This window comes from Catharus ustulatus, chromosome 5 (genome assembly GCF_009819885.2).
Source record: "Catharus ustulatus isolate bCatUst1 chromosome 5, bCatUst1.pri.v2, whole genome shotgun sequence".
Classification (NCBI taxonomy): domain Eukaryota; kingdom Metazoa; phylum Chordata; class Aves; order Passeriformes; family Turdidae; genus Catharus; species Catharus ustulatus.
Genome location: NC_046225.1, coordinates 42,365,320 through 42,385,702, shown reverse-complemented (window position 1 = coordinate 42,385,702; position 20,383 = coordinate 42,365,320). Strand labels below are relative to the sequence as shown.

The following is a 20,383-nucleotide window of genomic DNA, read 5'->3' as shown; positions in this document are numbered from 1 at the left end:
GCGCCGGGCGGGCCGGGGCTCTCGGCGGCCAGCCGTGCTCGGCTCAGCCAGCCTCGGTAAACGCGGGTTGGAGCGCAGCGCCGGCGGAGCGAGCAGGCGGCGGAGCCGGTGGGTGGCGGCGGTGCCAGGGTGCGGCCGTGGCGGCGGTGGTGGAGCCGAACAAAGCGGGGTGGGGGGGGTCCGCGTGGCCGCCCGCATCTCTCCCGAAGGAAGTCGGCTGCGGGCAGCAGGAGGGAGCTGCGTTTCGCCCGGGCCGGGCCCGGCTGAGAGCGCGCCTGCCCCGGCTGCCCGCGGGGCTCCCGGCCCCGCAGGCCCGACGGGCGGTCAGCGGTGGGCGCGGCTGAGCCCCGGCCTTGCCCGCGGGCCCGGGGGAGAGCGCGGGGCCTCAGGTGTCGGCTTTCCAGAAGCTTATGGTAGCTGGTTTGTTCCCTTTCAGCCCGTCTTTGTGGAAAAGCTGCCGAAACACAGAGAGGAAAAAAAAAAAAAAAAAAGAAAAAAAGGCGCTTTAATTCTGTGGTGATCCCTTGGTAGACCATTAGCGAACCGGAAACACGGGGTCAAAATCCGTATCCGTATTTGGATCTTCCGAAACAAAGAGTGCTGAACCTCTTCTGTACTGATGAAAAGCACGCTTGGGGTCCTGGCAGGCGCTCTGACTAACTTTTGATAGCGTGTAAAACAGCCGTCCCCGAGGTGGGCTGAAGGATAGGGCTGGCCACCTATGGTCTTTTACCCTGTAACTAACTCATCGTTCTCTCCTTCAGGTACCTGCAGGTCAGCTGGGTAGGTTTCAAACTAACACACCGTGTCCTTAGTGTTAAGGAAGCTGATAAGGCTGTTGATGTGATAGGGTGGTGATGTGATTAATAGCTACAGGTGAATTAATAATTCAAGGGTCCCATCTATACTCGGAGTAATTACTGCTGATTTTACAGCTTCATGCTGAGTACCAAAAAGTCTGTTTGTTTGCTTTTGGAAAATCAGAATGCTGGCCCAGTGTCAGGGCTTTCCAGCAGCTGCATCCAGACCAGAAGTAATGGGAAGAGCTGTCTCAGTATGCCTGCTCCCATCTGTGGTAGCAGTGTTTAGTAAGGGGATGGCGTCACTCAGAAAATGTAATGGTGTATTTCAAATGTTTTTCGTTTTTTCATGTAGTCAACGTCTATATTTTCCTTATGTTATTAGTCAGGTAATTATTGTGTAGCATTATATGTTGCAGAGTGGAAAACTTTTAATTTGCATGTCTCCATTAGTATCACGATATGTCATGCATATGTTCATATACAAAAAATACTTTCTTTGAATGCTTGACATTGTTTTGCAGTCTGGTGAGGTGGAAAACTACCCTTCTCTAATCTTTAAGGAGATGTTTTACAATACTGATGTCTCTTTTGAACATGTGTTTCAGTAGTGCTACACTCATTGCTTTGTAACAGCAGATATATACTGAACAGGTGTTATCTCCTGTGGTTTGCATATTTCAGGATCCAGTTGGTAACTAAAGACAATTTAGTTATTGCTTTCTCCTGTCTGAGAAGCTTTGGTATTATTTTTACCACTGTACGATTGCATTTCTTGTGTTGGTTCTTACTTCAAATAAATATTGCTTTAAAAAGAAACTAGTGGTTCTTATGGCAGTGGTGACGCGTGATGTGGATTTATTTTCATAAGGTCCAAGTAGAATAAGTAAATCCAGGCTGGAATGGAGTAAAAAAATGTTTCATTTATTATTTTCCTGTCAAAAGAAAAGCATTGGAACAACTGCATTTATGTAAGGGAAAAAATATTTTTGCTTTTATTGCTGTATAGAGAGACATTGGTCATTTTTTGGTGGCTTGCAGAGCATAGCCTTGGACCTTTTTGAGCCACTGTATATCTTACTACTTAGTATGTGTAAAGATCGGTGTAACATCGTATTTGTATCTGCTGTCTTTGTCTCATATGGTTTTTTTAAATTGTATTTTTTTCAAATACAATGTTATAAAAGATGCTTCCTAAAATCTACAGAATATATTTTGCTAGATTTAAAAAAAATGCTGTTTGCTCTTTTCAGGAACTTGGTTTTTGCATTTCTTTACAGTTGAAACCTTGTTTACCTCAGCTTTCAGAGAAAATTATATCAAAGAGCAGAATAAAAATTTCTAATAATTTTTAAAGCACTACATGATTTCTTCCCTACCCCCCACCAGGATGAGATCATCCTCCATAGGGAAATGCATGGCATCACTATAATTACCTAAAGCAAGATGAGGCAATTCTTAGTGGCCTGTTAGAATCAGCAGCATCCTCCGGAGAGCATTGCTGTTACCCTGGCTTCAGGACATAAAATACCCTACTGGTTCAAACGCACATTTGAGTGCCTAGCAACAAAAGAGAGATCTCTTTGTGGGTGTCTTTTCTTCTTTAAAGACGTGCAGGTGAGTGCTCAGGAATTGAGGATATTAAAAGTGAGTTACAGATTGTGTTCGGAAGGTAAACCATGCGAATTTCAAATACTTATAACCAGTTATAACCAGTTTTTCTAGACAATCACTATAGCTTCTGTCAAGTCTCTCAGACAAGCTCCAATTGCGATGAAGTAGAGTTCATTGAACAATTGAAACGATGGGCTGTGAACTAGGCTTGCAGAGGCCTTAGTAAGAATATTTTTATGACACGATATTACAAGTTGTGTTTTATGTTTTTCAGAAAGCAGCTATATAGTTTGTTGTAATTGTACGTTTTGCTAGCTACTTCTTCCAGTTTCATTGTTTCTTCAGTGCTGGATCAAGGACAGCAGTTTTAAGAGCTTTAAATTTTAAGGTTGCCAAAGGTCAAGGAGATAAGCCTTACTGTAAAGTCACTTAAATGTTGAAGTTCTCTCTTAGTATTTACATCCTGGCCTTAATGTTTAAGTTGTAAGAAGCATTCAGGGCTTGCAGCCAGTTGGGTTTGCATTTTGCTTAGTTAAGCCTACTGTTTATTCAGCAGTTTGGTTGGAGGCATAGCTGATGTGAACCCAGGACAGCCTAATGAGTCTCTTCCCCTCCCTCATGATTCCAAGGGTTCATCTGTTGGCCAGAGTGTTAGCTTTCCCTGCACTTTGGCTGAGTCTTTCTCCAGGGAGCTGTTGGTAGATGGCTCATCTGATAGACAGGAGCTGGCCACAGCTTATGAAGGCACATATTTACAAGTTTACACTCTCTCCATGGACTTGCAGCACTGGCACTGCAGAATTTCATAGTGTCAAGCAGCTGGGATAAACATCTAGGATTTAGCAGAAGTTGATTTCTGTACTGACATGGCTGCACTTCTGTCAGTACACCTGCTAGCTGGTTTTGATAACAGAGTTGGCACGTGATGCTCTGCTTTTTTATATGATGTGGCTGTTTACTACTGTTGTCAAAGAACAGATGGAGGAACTTAACCATTTCCCTGTCTCTCTTATTCATCCCAGCCACACTGAAGGGTTTGAGTTGTGCTCTTGTGCATAATTCTTCCCCAGGAGACGGAACAGTATGAGTTGCATCAGAATGGTGGGTCGGTCTGCTTGGATGTTTTCCTATAAATTTTGCTCAGGCTGAGAGCTCAGGAAAGCTGAGAAGCAAAGCCAAGGATGATTGAAATTGGGATGGTTGAAAAAGTCATAGAAACTCCTGAAGCTGGGCTGTGCTGGAGCAGGAGACCTTACAGCATCCTTGTTAATGAAAACCTTTCTTTCCAGTTGCTGGCATCAGAAGCTCTGCTCTTCAGTTAGAGCTGGGTGCACAAACCACTTGTCACTGTAGACTAGACTTTGCTGGCAGTGCCAGTGTTCCCTGCTCCCTAGGGCATGGAGTTGGGTCAGTCATGCCACAGGTCATAGGTATTTGAATTGCCCTTTGGAGTTGCTTGCCTTTTTCTTCCCTCAGGGTGCTTTTAATAAATTAGACTTTGAAGTTTGGGTGAATGAGTCCAGATCAAGATGCTAGGCAGTCAAGTTCAGCATTGTAGATTTGGTTCCTACCCGATGATACTGTCTTTAAAGTAAATTCCTAAAACATAATGATAAAATGTATTTTAGACATTTTATTTCTAAAATACCAAGCTTATTTAATACTTTGGTAATTTGATTTTCAGGAAATTTCCTGTTTGCTGCATTACATAATACAGTTGTCAAGTCTGGAATAATTTGGTGAAGAAGATCTAATTTCATCAGTGCTCTAAAGTAATATTCAGAGTAACAGTGAAGATCTTTTGAAGCCACTAAAAATGTAAGTAAATATCTTCCTAGAGACAAGTTAAGAAAGAAGGTTTTATCAGAAATTAGTGTTTCTGATGCAACAGTAATTGTTGCCACAAAAATGGGTGTGTTGTACTACCAAGAGTATAGGTATGAAGTTGAGACTTAATAATACCATGATGTAAGATGGCAGATATAGTTTACCCCAAAGAACTTAAGCCTTTAATAGAATCTTCTTCATATCTGACCAGCTACTTGCTCTGGTTACTTATACCTTCTTATTTACCATAAATATATCTGCTAAAGTAAGTTTTCATAAAATTCTTGCCTTGTTTGACCTTCTTGAGGTCTCAGCACTTCTAAGCATTTATTACTTTGTCCTATCTGGTGGTTTAAATTTATGATGCACAGTCGTTTTCTGACATCTGAGTTTAAGGTAACTTTTGGTCATGTGTTCCATCAGTATGCACAGAGTAACTGTGGGGGAAGGTGTAATGCTTTTAAATTGATTTCTGATTTGGTGTCCATTATAATTTATTGCCCTGTGTTCTCATAAAAGTAAAAAGCCCACAGCACAGGGTTTGTTTCATCAACTGTTTAAAGTTATATTGTTGTGCTTTTATTTTATTGCTATTGCATTTGCATTTACATACACCAGTTGGAATGGAATGCAGAGAAATTACTCATTTCTCAAACTACTATGACCCAATTTCTATGACTCAAATATTAGTCTTTGCATATATCTAATAACTTGTATTGCTTGACTTTGGTTCTTAATTTCTAATGCATGTGGGGACACTGCAATATTGTTTAATGATTGTTTTCAATTTCCTTGTAGGTCTTCTCAATTATTTGGTCACAGGGATCTGCAGACTTTTTCCCAGAGAAGGCAATAATTTAGAAAAACATTTAATGTTCTTCTTCCAAATATAATATGTGTAGGGATTACTCAGAAATGCTTCCCCCCCCCCACTAATATCTGAAGCTGAAGTTATTCTGTGAAGTGTCATAATACTTCTATTTTCTTGCATTTTCAAGCTGATAATTGAAAGCAATAATGGCTGACATAGGAGATGGACCACATTTGGGGCAACATCTGACAGATGCAAAATCTATTCCAGGTTTTAAAGGGTAAGTGAGGTACTTTGGTTTTAAGTCTGGTCAGCAGTTTACGTCTTAAGGATTCTATGTGCACAATCAATCTTTGATATCACTCAGCTAAGATTTTAAAATTTAGCATGCTATCATTTGCTTACCAAGAAGCTATTATGGTAAGGGATCTCTCAGCCTTGAGGAGTAACTGAGAGAGGCATCCCTGCTCAAGGGAAGATCCTGGTGTGCAGTTTGCTGCATGTGGAGTAAGACAACTGACTTAAAGTCATATTTGCATATGAGCCATATTTTGGGATGGTGCATGCTCAGCTAGCCCTTAGGTGTTGAAGAAGACTTACGGCTCTTGGCTGTTGTGTTAGACCCAAAGTCTAGGGTCTTCCAGATGTAGCCATCACACTAGTGACTATTGCTTAAGCAGAAAAAGAGCACACATCTGCCGCATCTTTTTAGATTTTGAATGTTTTCCTGTAAAAATTCAACTGTAATAACTTCTGGTTAGAATTCAGAACAGATTTGCTTTCTCAGAGCTAAACTTTCGTCCAGGTACATAGATTTCAAAAGGTGATAGTAAAACGCCCAACTGATTTCTTGTTAATACAGTAATTGGCATTCTTAAACAAAGTTTTTGTAGTTTTCATATTTTCCTGTGCAGAGGCATTGCAATTTTAAACACAGTTCTTCCTTGATTCTTCTAATTTCAATCTTGTTGCAAGTTCCACAGAAGGTTGCTACAGATGGAACTTTACCGGTTTCATTGGGTTTGCTAAAATAGCCTATTATTGTCATTATTTTGAAAAGAGAGATCAGAAGTTAACACTTAAATTTTGTCTGGTTTCTATACAGAAAGAGCCTACCTGCCAGCAAGTCTATGGACTCTGGAAGTCTGTCAGACTACAGTTACAGAATGGATTATCCAGAGATGGGGGAATGTGTAATAATAAACAATAAGAACTTCCACAAAAATACTGGTACCACTCACAAGTTTTTTACTTTTACTTTTTTACTTTTTCTCTTAATTTAGATAAATTAGTGCCATGTGCTATTTTTCAAAATTAAATATGCAGACCAGTTTTGATTGCACTCTGAAATTGTCATAGATGTGATTAATTTCAGTCCATTCTTCCAAATATACAGAGGGTATTAGGGTATTGCAGTAATGGGGAGGAAAATAGATCAATAGTAAAAGTCTGTCTTACCTTTTAGTCATGATTTCTATTTTGCAAATGAAATTCTTCCTATGTCCTAAAATAGGTAAGTAGATATAAAAATAAGATGCAGATAAATCTGCAATACAGGTACAGAACGTGGGAGGTGGTGTGCCCATGTAACAGTGCAATGTTTTCTCTGCTAGAGTGGATTGGGAATAATGGAATATTTCAGACTGATACAGCTACAGACGAGAAAATAATTTGGCTCAATCAGACCATGTCATCTGTATAATGTAAAAAAATAACACATTTCTCTTATGTTTAGGCATGGCACCCCGTTCAGGTACAGATGCAGATGCTAAAAGTGTCAGAGAAATGTTTATGAAGTTGGGATATAAAATAAAGATCAACAATGATCTTTCATGTGGGGACATTTATAAACTATTGAAAAATGGTAAGTTACTATATGTTTTGTGTGTGCATTAAGTCAACCACTGTTTCCAAATACATCTCTGGCCCTCACATCTCTTCTTTCTGGGTTCTTTTAGATGATATTTCACACTTTCTGGTGATTTATTGCTAAGGATGACATGTGCATCATAGTTTCTATGCTTATTCATCTTAACTGTCTCTCCATCTTTTGTGCCATGACTGTTGTCTCCGTATCCTTTCTCATCTTCTAAAGAAGGATGGAAAAAGGCTGAAAATTAAATGCAGACTGATTTATATTCTGACCCTGGGATCCCTGAAGCTCTGTGAGTTGGAAAGAAAACTGCTAGACTGGGTAGAGGGGTTCTGTGCTTAATGCTTAATGGTGTGGCCCAAAGAGAGGTTCTCTTTGAGGGACCAGAACTGAAGGTTTGTGGACTGAATTTTCTTTTGAATAAACAACTCACGTTTTGGTTGACTTGTGAAACAAAACACCCTTCTCTCAAGTGAGAGCTTTATATTGCAGTGTTAGTCCTGCTTTGTTTGGACTTGGCTGCATCTAGACCCTTACATTAAATGGTGCCTGGAGATACCAGTAGCCCTGAAACACAGACCATTCTAGTCAGCTGTTGGAAGGTTCTCTGCCATAAAGGGACTCATGCCCACTACTGCTCTCCCAGACCATTCCAGGTCATACTTAAACAGTGAAAGTGCTCCAGTGATTATTCCCAACAGCAGTTAGCCTGCAACAATCCTGGTCTTGGTTTTTGTGTTTGGTTTTGTTTGGGTTTATTGTTTTTTGGTTGTTGGCTTTTTTTTTAATGAAAGTGTTTGCTAACACTGTAGGTTCCTTAGTGCCACTTAATGTTTATGCCAGAAAACGTTCCCAGGCATGGTTAATTCATTAGTATTGTTGCAGCTGGTCTGTTGACAGTAGCTGAAAATGTGACTCTTCTAAATGCAGTGCTTGTCCATAAATTGTAGAAATGCCTCAGTGTACATCACTTTAGTAAAGTTGAAACAATTTCTTCCAGAACAGAAATGTAGTGTTTTGTTAAGCACTAAACAGTAAGACTTCAGATTTAGGAACTGTTTTCTTTTTTCATCTACAAACTCTTGCATCTTTTTGAGTTACTACTCATGGTTTCTTTTGGATCCTGTTTTTTTTAGCCTTGTTTGTTTCTTTTCATAAGTTTGAAAAAATCGTCTTGGTCCTCAAGTACATCTTCCACAATGTCAGATAACAAAAGATATTGCAGAATATAAATTCTGCGCTATTTGTGTACCACAAGATGAAAAAAGAAGTGTAAAACTACAAACACCTTACATCAAGCTTAAATAACCATAAGTACAAAATTAAGAGGATTCAGAAATCTTTCTAAACCTCATTATAAGTAAAAAGTGAGAGAGAGAAGTGTACTGCTATTACCTAAGCCCTGGCAGGAGCTTATGACAACTGTCATACTAGATTTAGTTCCCATGTAATCCAAGTGGTTGAAGCAACCCCATTTGGAAAGAGAGGTAGGACTTCTCCATTCTTTCCCAAATCTCAGGATATTCCATCAGTACAATCCCAGATCACAAGACTGACCATTATTGCATGAATGAAATGTATCATTCAGACTTTGAGACACTGTGGGAATACCCTTTTTGTCTCCTTAAAGCATTCTTGGCCTAGCTCTGTGACTGTGTCTTGCAATGGGTGGGGTTGGCCCTGAATTTGGGGTTTCCAGTGCCCAACCTCCTAAAGTAAAGTAGCCAGGTTTCATCTGTTCAGAAGTGAAAACTCTTCGGAGGTTTCTAAACGTGCAAATTAGTTCTTAAAGACTTCTGTGACATAGGAAGGATCAAATGTTCCAAATGTTTAGAGAGTACGGAAAGTTAAGATAATTCTCTTTTTCCTTTCAAGTTTCTGAAGAAGATCACAGCAAGCGAAGCAGTTTTGTTTGCGTGTTGCTAAGCCATGGTGATGAAGGATTGATCTATGGTACAGATGGGCCTCTTGAACTGAAAGCGCTAACAAGCCTTTTCAGAGGTGACAGGTGCAGAAGTTTAGCAGGAAAACCCAAGCTCTTTTTCATTCAGGTGATGTACAGCTGAACAGTGATCATCAAATCAGCCAGATAGTTAAAAAAAACCAAAAAATATTTCCTACTAATTATTGGTGCAAAATTTAATCCTTTCTAAATAGATTTGAGTGTAATTACTTTCAGAGTAAGATTCTCTTTAGGACTGAAGTGGCACAATTTTCCCTGTTAGGTAGGCTGTATTTATAACAGGCTGTATTAAATAAAATCTTAGATAATATTTTAATGGGTTTCTGAGTGCACTTTTGAATGAATATCTCTCTTACCCAAACTGTGTCGTTGATTTAAATAAATGTTACTATTTCTGAGTCTGTCTAGTGGAAATGTAACACATAAATTCTTGTTATTTTTGCAGTTTTTTAATAATGATACTATAATTTTTAAAACACAAAATATCAATGTTTTTATAATGATAATGCCTTTATTTTTCTATTTTAATATTATTTTCCATCCTTCTTTCTACCAAATAGGCTTGTAGAGGAACAGAATTGGATTCCGGTATTGAGACAGACAGTGGACCAGAAGAATCAATGTGTCAGAAAATACCTGTAGAGGCAGACTTCCTGTATGCCTATTCTACAGCTCCAGGTGAGGGACTGTATCCATGTCAGCCTGTACTCATACTATAAATTACAACTTGGAATTGGATGCAGTCAGGGGGTGACTTCTCTTGTATGGAATGTCCCTTTGGTCAGTTTGGTTAGCTGTCCTATTTTTGTCCCCTCACAGGATCTTGCCCAGTCCCAGCCCCTTAGTGTGGGAATGCTGGGGAGGCAGCAGCCAAAGCACTGGGGTATTATCAACACCTTTCCAGCTACCAATGCAGAGCACAGCACTGTGAGGGCTGATGTAGGAAAATGTGAACTCCTGCTCAGCCAGACCAAATACATTCTTTCATGGAAATACATATTTACTTCGCTCAATCACATTTTAAAATTTGACTCGATTTCATTTTGAGGTAGTTGCTATTCTCAGTTCCTATAAAACCCCTACCAAACCCTGAATATATCCTTCTCACTAGCAAACCCTCAAATGTTTATCTGCTGGAAATTCAGTTAATTGGAGTTGTGCAAATAATTTACAGCAAGAGGAAAAGATACTATTCTGAAAAAACAAAACAATCAGATATACAGAAGTGGATGATAAATACCAGCATATTATTTGTCTATCGACAAATAAGGTATTTGCATTGCATCCTTAAGCAAAATTGGTAGTGGCAGAGCCCTTCGTATGTCCTTTACATTTCCATTTAGCAGAAGTAGGACTGTCACCTCCTCTTATTCATGTACCCCCATGAAAAGTAGTAAGTGATTAATGACTAAGATTGCTGCAGCAGAAGATAGTTTTCCTACCTTTTGATTTTCTTCCTACATAAGGTTTTCTTAGATTATAAAAGGTGACAGGATTAGAAAAAAATTTTGAGTTGGAATTTGTGGAGATTATAAAATCTAAATGTTGTTGGTTGGTGGTTTTGAGTTTTTATTTTAAAACATTGATATTGGGAACAATGTGTCGTTCTCGTAATTGCTGTATCACTTGGACATTACTCTTCCACAGGCTATTACTCCTGGAGGAATTCAGCTGAAGGCTCATGGTTTATTCAGTCACTGTGTCAAGTGCTGAAGGAACACGCGAAGAATCTTGAACTCATGCAGATTTTAACTCGTGTTAATCGCAGAGTGGCAGAGTATGAGTCCTGCTCAACTCGACAAGATTTTAATGCAAAGAAGCAGATTCCATGTATTGTCTCTATGCTCACCAAAGAATTTTATTTCCCTTCCTAAAATATTTTTTCAGTTCATGTTTTTATCTGCATTTTATATGCAATATTAGTACAAAATACAACTTCTGAATCTGAATAACTGTTCACTACTGTGTGTGGCACAATGAAGTGTCTCACAGTTTGATGTATGTCTGTTGTTAGGAGTAAAACATAGTATGGTTGTATAGAAATGCAAAACTGAGTAGCTGAAGCAGATTTGAAAGTAGTGCTTTGAGTATATTGCAAAAAATTAAGGAGGGAAGACCTGAAGGAAGATCAGATTGTTTATTTTGAACTCTTTGGTGCTACATTTCACTTTGCTGAAGGGGCAGAGAAACCGTTTCTGTAAATAGTTTGGTTTCATATCTTGCAAAGAAGATTCAGAATGTCAGTGATGGTAATATGATAGTAGTGTCTTCACACATTTCTTCTTAAATCAAGTTCTTAAAGTTTAGGTTATAAACTAACCTAAACTATTTCTACACTTTTAGGCATAAATTGTGGAAAACAGCCATTTCATATTTTTGCATACAATTACAAAGCATGTTTGAGTACAGTCAGTTTTTCCTGCTAATTCCTGATAATTTCATAACTTTGTGTATGGAATAATTGATTTAAAAATTATATCAACATGGTAGCTATTTCAAAATAAACTTTGTATTCTGTCCTTGAAGCTGAGTGCCCAAGGGACCAGTCTTCCAAAATGCCTTTTTTTGCAGGTCCCTAAGGGTGGAGCTGTTGGGGCATATTTGGGCTCTAAGAACCAGTGCAAAAGGAAGTCTGCATTCTGAACTGCTTTCCTCTTTTAAACCTTAAATAAGAATGGGTTGGCTCTGTGCATACCCATGTAATATGTGTGAAAACCTAGATTTGTGGTACTGGAGAAATTTTTGACTTTGTAACGCTAATTCCACTGAGTTAATTACAAACTTCAGCTAAAGTATGTTAACAAATAGTAAATGTATATCTTTTGAGTCTGAATTTTGTGAAACAGACTTCTACAAAATTGCAAAACATTTTTGCTGGTATTTCAACTTGCAGCTGTCTTTTTAAGATTGGTGGAAGACAGAATATGAAATTACTATAGGTGCTTGCAAAACAAGACTTGAACTTCTAAAATTGTGTAGCAAAAACAATGTTGGCAAATTGATGTTCACTTCCAGAGGCATTTCGTGCTTGTTTTTTTAATTAAATACTGTTTCCTAGATTGTATCATCCTTTTCTGTGTGTGTTATTTGTTTAGAATCTGATAGCTTTTGCAGATTAGTTTTAAATTTAATGATATCCTATTTTATAATATTCCTCAAATTACTATTGTTCTTTTTCTCCCCAGTCGAGCTTACCACCCGAAATTGAAAAGAATCCACTTTAAAGCATTGTGTGCCATTGTGTGGCCAGGTAGTAGAGTAGTGACTGAGACCTGGGAATTGCAGGTTCAAAGAGGATGCAGGGGAGGCAGTTTTAAACACTGTAGTTACCTAATGACCACCTGCTGGATAGGAGCAATCTTATCTCTCTTATAGAAATGTTCTGTGAGAGAGGGTTGATCTATTTTAACTCATTGAAATTTCAGTTCTGGGCATGCCCATGCTCCTATTGAAAAATTAAAATGGCCTCTTCTTGTTGTAGGTTGTGAATTGCAATAAGCATTTGCAAGGTTATATCTTGTAAATGACTGACAGGATTTCTCTTAATCTGCTTCGGAGTAACGGGGCACAGGGATGTTCTTTGAGTCCTTAGTTATTTTGCTGTGAAAAACTCCTGTCACAGAGTTTGCTCTTCCCATAGATTTAGTAAGTTCTGGTCTTATTTTGTCTTAGTCCTTTAAAGGAAAATTATTGTACAGCTTTTCCAATGGTCCTTAAAATAGAGCAAAACAAAACCAAAGCTAGGCTACAGTGAGTAGCCAGTTGGAGGAATGAGGCCTGCAGCCATGAGATAAACTGTGGCAAATGTGGTGATGGGATTTCCTGAGGCATGCCATGAGATACCTGCTGGAGGGATTATAGTGAGCATGATGCCTGGTGATGGGGATGAGGGTTATCATTAATCAGTCTTACCTTAGCTCTACAACTGGCCAGATGGTGGAGGGAGTGATACATGTTCCACCCTGGGCATGACCTACAGCCTTTGTAGTCTCTCTTTCCCCATATCCCTCTATTATATAAAAAGTGGCTACACAACCCCTCTGTTCATGATGACAGTAACAGGATACTTGACTACAGTCTCCTCTTCTCCCAAAAGCATTTGGAATCCTCCGTGGCAGAGGATGAGAATGTGACCACCATGCAGGCAAGCTGATGTGCTTGTTCCTCTCTCCTCTCTAAAGCAGGGGCCATCTCTGGTAAGATTCCCACCTGCACCAGAGCATACCTGGAAACACTTACACATAGTGCTGTACTCCCTCAGAGATTATGTAGGGCTAGTGACTTTATCACTGGCAATCTAACAAGAATCTGTTAGATTGCCTGTTGCTCCAATAAACTGCACTATTTGTTAATGTGTGGTCATGAATGAGACTAGACTTAATTTGTGCATGAGATCTTACTGAACACAGCCAGACTTACTGTACTGAATTGGTTATAATCAGAAATTAAACCTAGCCCCACCTAGCCCCTCTGATCTCTGAGGACTTGGAAAGCATGGGAATTTATTTCCTGTTGAATTTCTATACTCTTAAGTACCAATCATTTTTTAGAGGTAAGGCTTAGGAATTGAGGTATTCCCATCAAGTCCTTTCAGAGCAAGAGACACATTTTACTCCAAGTCAGTAGATTCCTTCACAATGCCAAGGAGGCATCTAGATACTTCTGAGGCGTGGTATTCCAGTCTGTAGGACATGCTTGTAGAGACAGAGCTCATTGGAGAAAGCAGAGGGAGAGTTGATAGCATCCTTTTTTCTCATGTCTTGTCTCTCCTATTTTTCTCATGTCTTTCCTAAGCACTCTATTTGTAATAATCTTTCATCCTACTACCTCTTACCCAAATTCAACCTTTTTTACTGGATCATAGTTTCCTAATTGTCTATGAGCTCACCAGACCTCCTTTCCAAACCAAGTCAGGTGAAAGGCTGGGTGAAAACACTTTCATGAAAGTGAATACACTACCCTGGTGGGAACAGTTCATCACTTCCATGAGGGAGACCTTTGTGGCTGCAGTTTCGAAGGTGAGCTGGATAGCAAGCACCTGTTTTCACCTGAAGATCTATGACTACCTGGATCATCAGTTAAATTGTGTCTAGAAGACTTTTAAGAAGTCTGACATTAGTATTTTGCTGACTTGAAAAGCCAACAGAACCACAGACAACTTAAAAATCAATTAGGAAGTTAAAAGAGATGGCATATGGGATACTTAACAATTTTTACTGTTTTCTAGTAAAACAGAACAACAACAACAAAAAACCCCACCAAACAATAAAACGAACACCAATTTCTTTTTTGAATAAACATGTTTAATGTTAAGCAATGGAAGGAGGAAGAAAGTAAAAGACCCAGGCTGAAACTGGGGAGGCAACTCATGCTGTCTGGTTTACAGCAGGTCAAGTACTCCCTCTCTGGCTAAGCAAATCCTTATTTTGAATGCAGTCTGCCTTCTTCCTACAACAGCTCTGAAAGTACCCATTTCAAATATGAGTTCGTTAAAAGGAAAAAAGGCAAGTCTGACAGTAATTCTGGTAAGCCCCATAGAAACAGTCTTTCCTTGAGAACAAAATCCACACTTCTAGTACTCTGCTCCATAAGAAAACCCACGGAACTTACTTAAAATACAAATTTGGGCTGCTCAGTCTGGGGAAGAGAGGGCTCCAGGGAGACCTTAGAGGAGCATGTCATTATCTAAACGGGGCTGGGGACAGAATTTTTAGCAGGGCCTGTTGCAATAGGACGGGGGATTATGTTTTTAAACTAGAAGGGGGTAGATTCAAACTACATTTCAGAAAGGAGTTCTTTTATGATGAGGGTGGTGAAACACAGGAGTAGGTTGCCCAGAGAGATGGTAAATGCCCCATTCCTGGAAATACTGAAGGTCAGGTTGGACAGGATCTGAGCAGCCTGGTCTAGTGCAAGGTATCCCTGCGTGCTGCAGGAGGGGTGGACTAGATGGCCTTTAAGGGTCCCGTCCAACACAAATCATTCTTTACTTCTGTTATGATATGGATGTTAACAAGTACTGGGTCTCCTTTCATACATGATGCATTGCTCTTGGCAGTTTATATATTTTCTCCTTAAATTTTAAACCGCATTACTATACAGCCACTGGGTTACTAGACAATCACATACAATTTACATCTTTAATTACAATATCAGTTATTTTTTGCTAAAGCCAGGCAGTATGCCTAGAATCACATGTAGTGATTAAAAAAATTAGCAGTATGGATAATAACAGCTAAATTAAGACTGGTCACCTCATATTCTACAAGGAATGGTACTCATTACCAGGAAAAACTACCTTTCAGCTGTGTATTTCCTCCTGCTCTTGATTGCAGACAGCAGAACAGTCGCAGCAGAACTCTGACTTTCTGAAGGACCAGGATCAGAGGTAAACTACTGCTTCATCACCACCGGGTGTCACTGCAGATAGCACAATAATCTCCAAAGCTCACATCCATGAGTCGTGCAAAATGAAATCCAAAAGCCTGCTGAAAGAAACAACGCTTTCACAGCTGTCACTGGTTGGTTGCTGTCAGCTCATGTGTTTATTATGTCCTGGGATTTGCATCCCAAAATATGTGAGAACATTGTATTGCTGCTTCCCAAGAAAGCCACAGTCTTACTGCCTATCAAAGTAAAAAAGAATCAGCTGATTTTGAAGCAAAAAGGGTTGTCTTTGCTGCCTTAGACCTACACAGAGAATACTTCCAACCATGGATCATCATCCCTGTCACACCACTGATAGTCCTACTATGTTAAAAAAAAAAATCCACAGCACCTTCCAAAACAGGTTTCTGCCAAATCTGTGGTGATGGTCTTCAAGCAAAAGACTGGTGTGATAGCTTGCTTTGCCTGCATCATGACAGTCAGTTGGTGGAAACAGAGAGAAGAAAACCTTGTAAGTTCCTAATTTTAATTTTATGTTTTCAAATCCAATTCTGACGTTTGGATTTTCCTGCATAGTCACCAACCAAAAAATTAGGACCCATCCTCTCCTAATAAATGACAATGTTCTTTTCTTCCTAGAGGCCAAGACTTTCTGTCATAAAGACAGTTGCATAATTAAAGTGTCTCAAAAGAAAACAAGAGGCACAGTAGTCATTTTCCAAAAGTGATTTTGCTTAGTGTTTGCAGGCAAGATTTGGCTTCAGGTTAAATAGCTCACCACTGCTGCCCCCAATGTTAAAGGACTGGCAATGGTACTCTGCCTTTGCCTGCTGAACTCAAGACCAGAATATTTCTGTCTAGTTGAGCATGGTGAGCTTTACAGGGACTTGCCTAATGAATTCCATAGGATAGAGTGTGTACAAGACCAAACTAGATGACCTAATAGGTCCTCCTGGTTTCAAATTGTATACAGAAAGGTGCCATGCAAATACATCTCATTGCCTCTGAAAGATGACCAGTAACAGGTTTTCCAGAATATGCATAAAGCAGTAGTAAAATTGTCTGAGTCATTTGAGAGTATCTGATGCAAAGATGTACCAACCACAGTGCTCCCTGACCATTAAAAAATGTTGGTTCTGTTTATTCAGCCATAAGACCTCTACAAAAAGTAGTGAAAACAGCCATCACTGTGCAATTTACCACCATCTGCATAAAAACATGATTGATAGTAAACACTAGCAGAGTGATTTAAATTTGCAAGATCCTTCTTAACAGACACAAGCATTTCCTCTTTCTGTCTGCTTCTGATATTGAACACAGAACATTTGGTGTTCCTTTTTATTCCATTCAGCTAAAAGCCACTTCCTCAAATGCACAGCTCATACCACTCCTGCAATGCAAAAAGGCTGATTGAAGGAGTAACTTTCTCTGCATAGAGTACTTCTTCTTTTGAGCCTCTTCACTTTTCTTTGCCTCCTCATCCTCAGCTGGCTCCTCGTGCTCAGCACACTCCAACCTTACCTTGGCTGAGGCCATGAACTTTCTGGAGGAGGGATGACCTTTAGATGATGGAGATACTGTGGCTGCAGAAGGTCCTGGGCCTGGACATGCACTCAGGAGACTGTGGCTTCCCCACCAGACATGTGGCCCCATTGCTCAGACTGCTGGTAAGACTGATGGCCCCGCAGGTGTAGCTTTCTTCATTCAGCCTGCCTGTTATTAAGACCTCATGAAGCCAATAAATAACCCCAAGTGGGCTTTGATCTCTCTGCCCCTCACGTTTGACATTTAAAGCCAAGAGTGCATAATTCTTGTTTAATCTTTTCTTTCCCTGGATGGGATCTACGTAAGAATGCATGCAGTATTATGATATTATAATAAAATTGTCTCCTGAGATCTATGGAAGATGGGAGAAGCATCAGAAGGAGAATCCAGCTTTACTGAGTTCCAGCAGCACAACAGGAGCTCAGCCTTATGTCTGGTCGTTTCTGCTTGTTGCTGGGTGAAAGCACAGAGTCAGAGAATGTTTTGGGTTGGAAAGGACCTTAGAGACCATCTATTTCAGCACTCCCTGCCACAGGCCTGGACAGCTTTCACCAGACTACACTGCTTAAAGCCCCATCCAACCTGGCCTTGAATACTTCCAGGGATGGCACATCCACGGATTCTCTGGGCATTACAGAATTTCTTCTTCTTATCTAATCTGAATTTGCCCTCTTTCAGTTTGAAGCCATTCTCCCTTGTCCTATCACCACATCCCCTTGTAAAAAGTCCCTCTTAAGCTATTTTAGAGCCCTTCAGGTATTAAATGGCTGCAGTAAGGTCATCCCAGAGCCTTCCCTCCACCAGGGTGACCAACCCACATCTAAAGGCAAAATGAAAACCAGATTCTCCCACGCCTTTCACTAGTTCCCATATTTTATGCCTGTGTGTGATGTATAAGCATCCCTGGCTATCACCTTGCTCTAGTGGAGCTTCCTAGCAGAGCACGTCCAAGAGCCAGTGCTGCACAGGGCTAAGTGGCCCACAGGGCTCCAGGTTTCAGTAGCGAAGCCCAAAGGGTGGCACTCACCTTTTTAAGTAAGTCACAAAAGAAGAGTGGAGGTTTGGGTCATACTGAAATCAGTTCGAAAACAACAGGTGCCCCAGCTGCTCCAAGTGACCTGGCTTGTGATGATGACAGAACAACAGCCTGAGCAGCAGGGAGGACAGCAGCATGGCAAGCAATGGAATCTGTGTCACCAGCTGGGTGCTGCAAGGGCTGTATCCCCTCAGGGAGTCTTGGGTTACAATACAGGGTGTGATAAAAGGTCTATTCTATCACCATTTGTTGAGGGTGGGGCGGTGATGCTCATCTCCGTGAGAGATATTCTGCTAATGGGCCATCCATTGAAGCCAGATGGGGCATTGTTCTTTATCTTTTCACAACTCATCCTTCCTCCAGTAAGTCATTTTCTGCTAATGGCCCATTGAGTCCCACTGTGGGACTGATAAAATTACTTCATCCCATTGGAAGTTGCTCCACCCAGGGGGAAGGACCCAACATTTCTTACCAAGATAAAACAGACGTGTGGGGGACACCAAGCTTGCCCCTTCTCCACTGGACTCCAGAGGGAAGCTGGATTTCTCCACATCACCGCTGGACCTCCAGAAGGAAACTGCACATTCTACAAAACCACTGCTTCAACTGAATCACATCTGTCACTGCAAGGAGGATGCAGCCACCATTTAATGGGACTGCTACCAACACCCTGCCTGATGGGGCATCAGGTTGAACTCTGACTTTGTCAGGGCTTGGGATCTGTTTCTTTGTAGTATTGTATTTCTATTTTAATTTCCCTAGTAAAGAACTGTTATTCCTAATTCCCGTATCTTTGCCTGAGAGCTGTTTGATTTCAAAGTTATAATAATTTGGAGGGAGGGGGTTTACATTCTCCATTTCAAAAAGAGGCTCCTGCCTTTCTTAGCAGACACCTGTCCTTTAAACTAGGACAGATTTTGGCCCTCAACATGGGGCTCAAGGGCATCGAGAGATAAAAGGAATAACAGTTCTTAAGTTATCTAATTTTTTGTGTGCTGATACAGAAACCTCATTAAGTGGCAATATGTTGTCTAGTTTACCCTGGTTTGGGTGGCATGTGGTTGTGGCTGTACTTCTCCCATTTGCAAACCCTTATCTAAACATGGGCCCTATAACTAAGGCTATTGTGGCTGTTCTCCAGTTTGCTTTATGGGTTAACAAGGTGAGGAGTTCATGGATTTTTAACTTCCTTTGGAAGGCGGGTACATGGATTCAGGGCTATCACACACTCACTGTATGTTTTTGGGGTTACTTTAATAATGGTACTTACTGTGAAGGAATGATACCAGGAGAATTTTTCTCCCAACCCTTCACCCAGATTTTTGGGTCTACCCCACTACTTTTTGAAGGGTTGAAATCTCCTCTAAATACTAATGATATTTTACAGTGGCTGGTGTTACTGATAGGCTTGTCCTATTTAACATTTAGAGATAAGGGGGGATTTAGCTGGATAACAACCCTGATATCTACTCCAGGAAACAGAGATGGTGCTGCAGACATTGACACTGCCCCAGAGACTAGGGATGCTGCCCCAGAGCCTGACCCTGCCCCACAGCCAACCTCAAAAAGGAACCATCCGGAGTGGGTGGGGGTTCTAGTGACGGAGATACATGAAATGGGCCAGATGCTAAAGGAGTACCTTTCCCCAGCTGGTGAGAGACCCTCTCCCTGCCTTAAAAAGGGAGACTCCAATGATGCTGCAGTGGAACCTACTAACGTTACATCTGTACAGGTTCCAACTAAACCACAGGGGCACTCGCAGCCAACAGCAGTTGCCCCTGTGGAAACTAGAAAGTCTAAAACAAAAACAAAGCACCTAGACAATAAGGATAATAAAGGAGGGCCCTCACAACCACAGGGGATCCAGAGGTTGAGATCATCACTGAGTCCCTGTCTTATGAAAGTCTCCTTAATCTGCGAAAAGACATTGTACGACGAGACCGGGAGGCTTTTACAGCTTGGTTACTTCGCGTCTGGGACCTTATGGGTACAGGTGTGCAACTGGATGGTACTGAGGCAAGGAATTTGGGACCTTTGACCCAGGACTCAGGTGTAGATCAGGTATTCGTAAGGGAGCCAGGCCCACTTCCCCTCCGGGAGCGGCTTTTAATGAGTGTGAGAGAGAGGTTCGTCCACAGGAAAGGAATGCAGGAGTATCACCATGGAATGCACTGGAAGAGTGTTGAGGAAGGGATCCAACAGCTGAGGGAAGTGGCAGTATTGGAGGTACTCTTTGGGAGGGGTGGATAGCATGACAATGACCCTGACAAGGTCAGGTGCACAGGGCAGATGCTGTGGAATCTGGCAAACCTGGGACCATCTCAATACACCACCTTCATTGCAGAAAACCCATCTGTGGTGGGACTCCTGAAGGTGGAAGAGCAACAAGTGCCAATTGCCACCTCAACAGTTCACTGCCGGCAGTACCGGACGAATCAAGATGCCGTGATCCCCATCCACAAGATGATCCGTGAGCTGGAGAGCCAAGGGGTGGTCAACAAAACCCACTCACCCTTCAACAGCCCCA

The 20,383-nt window shown here is 40.9% G+C and overlaps 1 protein-coding gene across 1 annotated transcript; it reads left to right on the top strand.

Annotated features, from left to right (window-relative positions):
• The first annotated feature begins 10 nt into the window (after positions 1–10).
• Positions 11–11,952, top strand: CASP3 (caspase 3). The gene is made up of 8 exons (XM_033060906.2): positions 11–108; positions 4,099–4,232; positions 5,240–5,332; positions 6,158–6,282; positions 6,788–6,916; positions 8,801–8,976; positions 9,449–9,566; positions 10,536–11,952. The coding sequence occupies exons 3-8, from the start codon at positions 5,259–5,261 to the stop codon at positions 10,760–10,762; spliced, it is 849 nt and encodes a 282-aa protein (XP_032916797.1). The 5' UTR covers positions 11–108; positions 4,099–4,232; positions 5,240–5,258; the 3' UTR covers positions 10,763–11,952.
• The last annotated feature ends 8,431 nt before the right edge of the window (positions 11,953–20,383 follow it).

Bases quoted from the DNA above. Each gene is read 5' to 3' on its own strand.
- CASP3 (XM_033060906.2), top strand. From the start codon at position 5,259: ATGGCTGACATAGGAGATGGACCACATTTGGGGCAACATCTGACAGAT. The intron at 5,333-6,157 runs GTAAGTGAGGTA...GTTTCTATACAG, and splicing joins TCTATTCCAGGTTTTAAAGG to AAAGAGCCTACCTGCCAGCA. The intron at 9,567-10,535 runs GTGAGGGACTGT...ACTCTTCCACAG, and splicing joins TGCCTATTCTACAGCTCCAG to GCTATTACTCCTGGAGGAAT.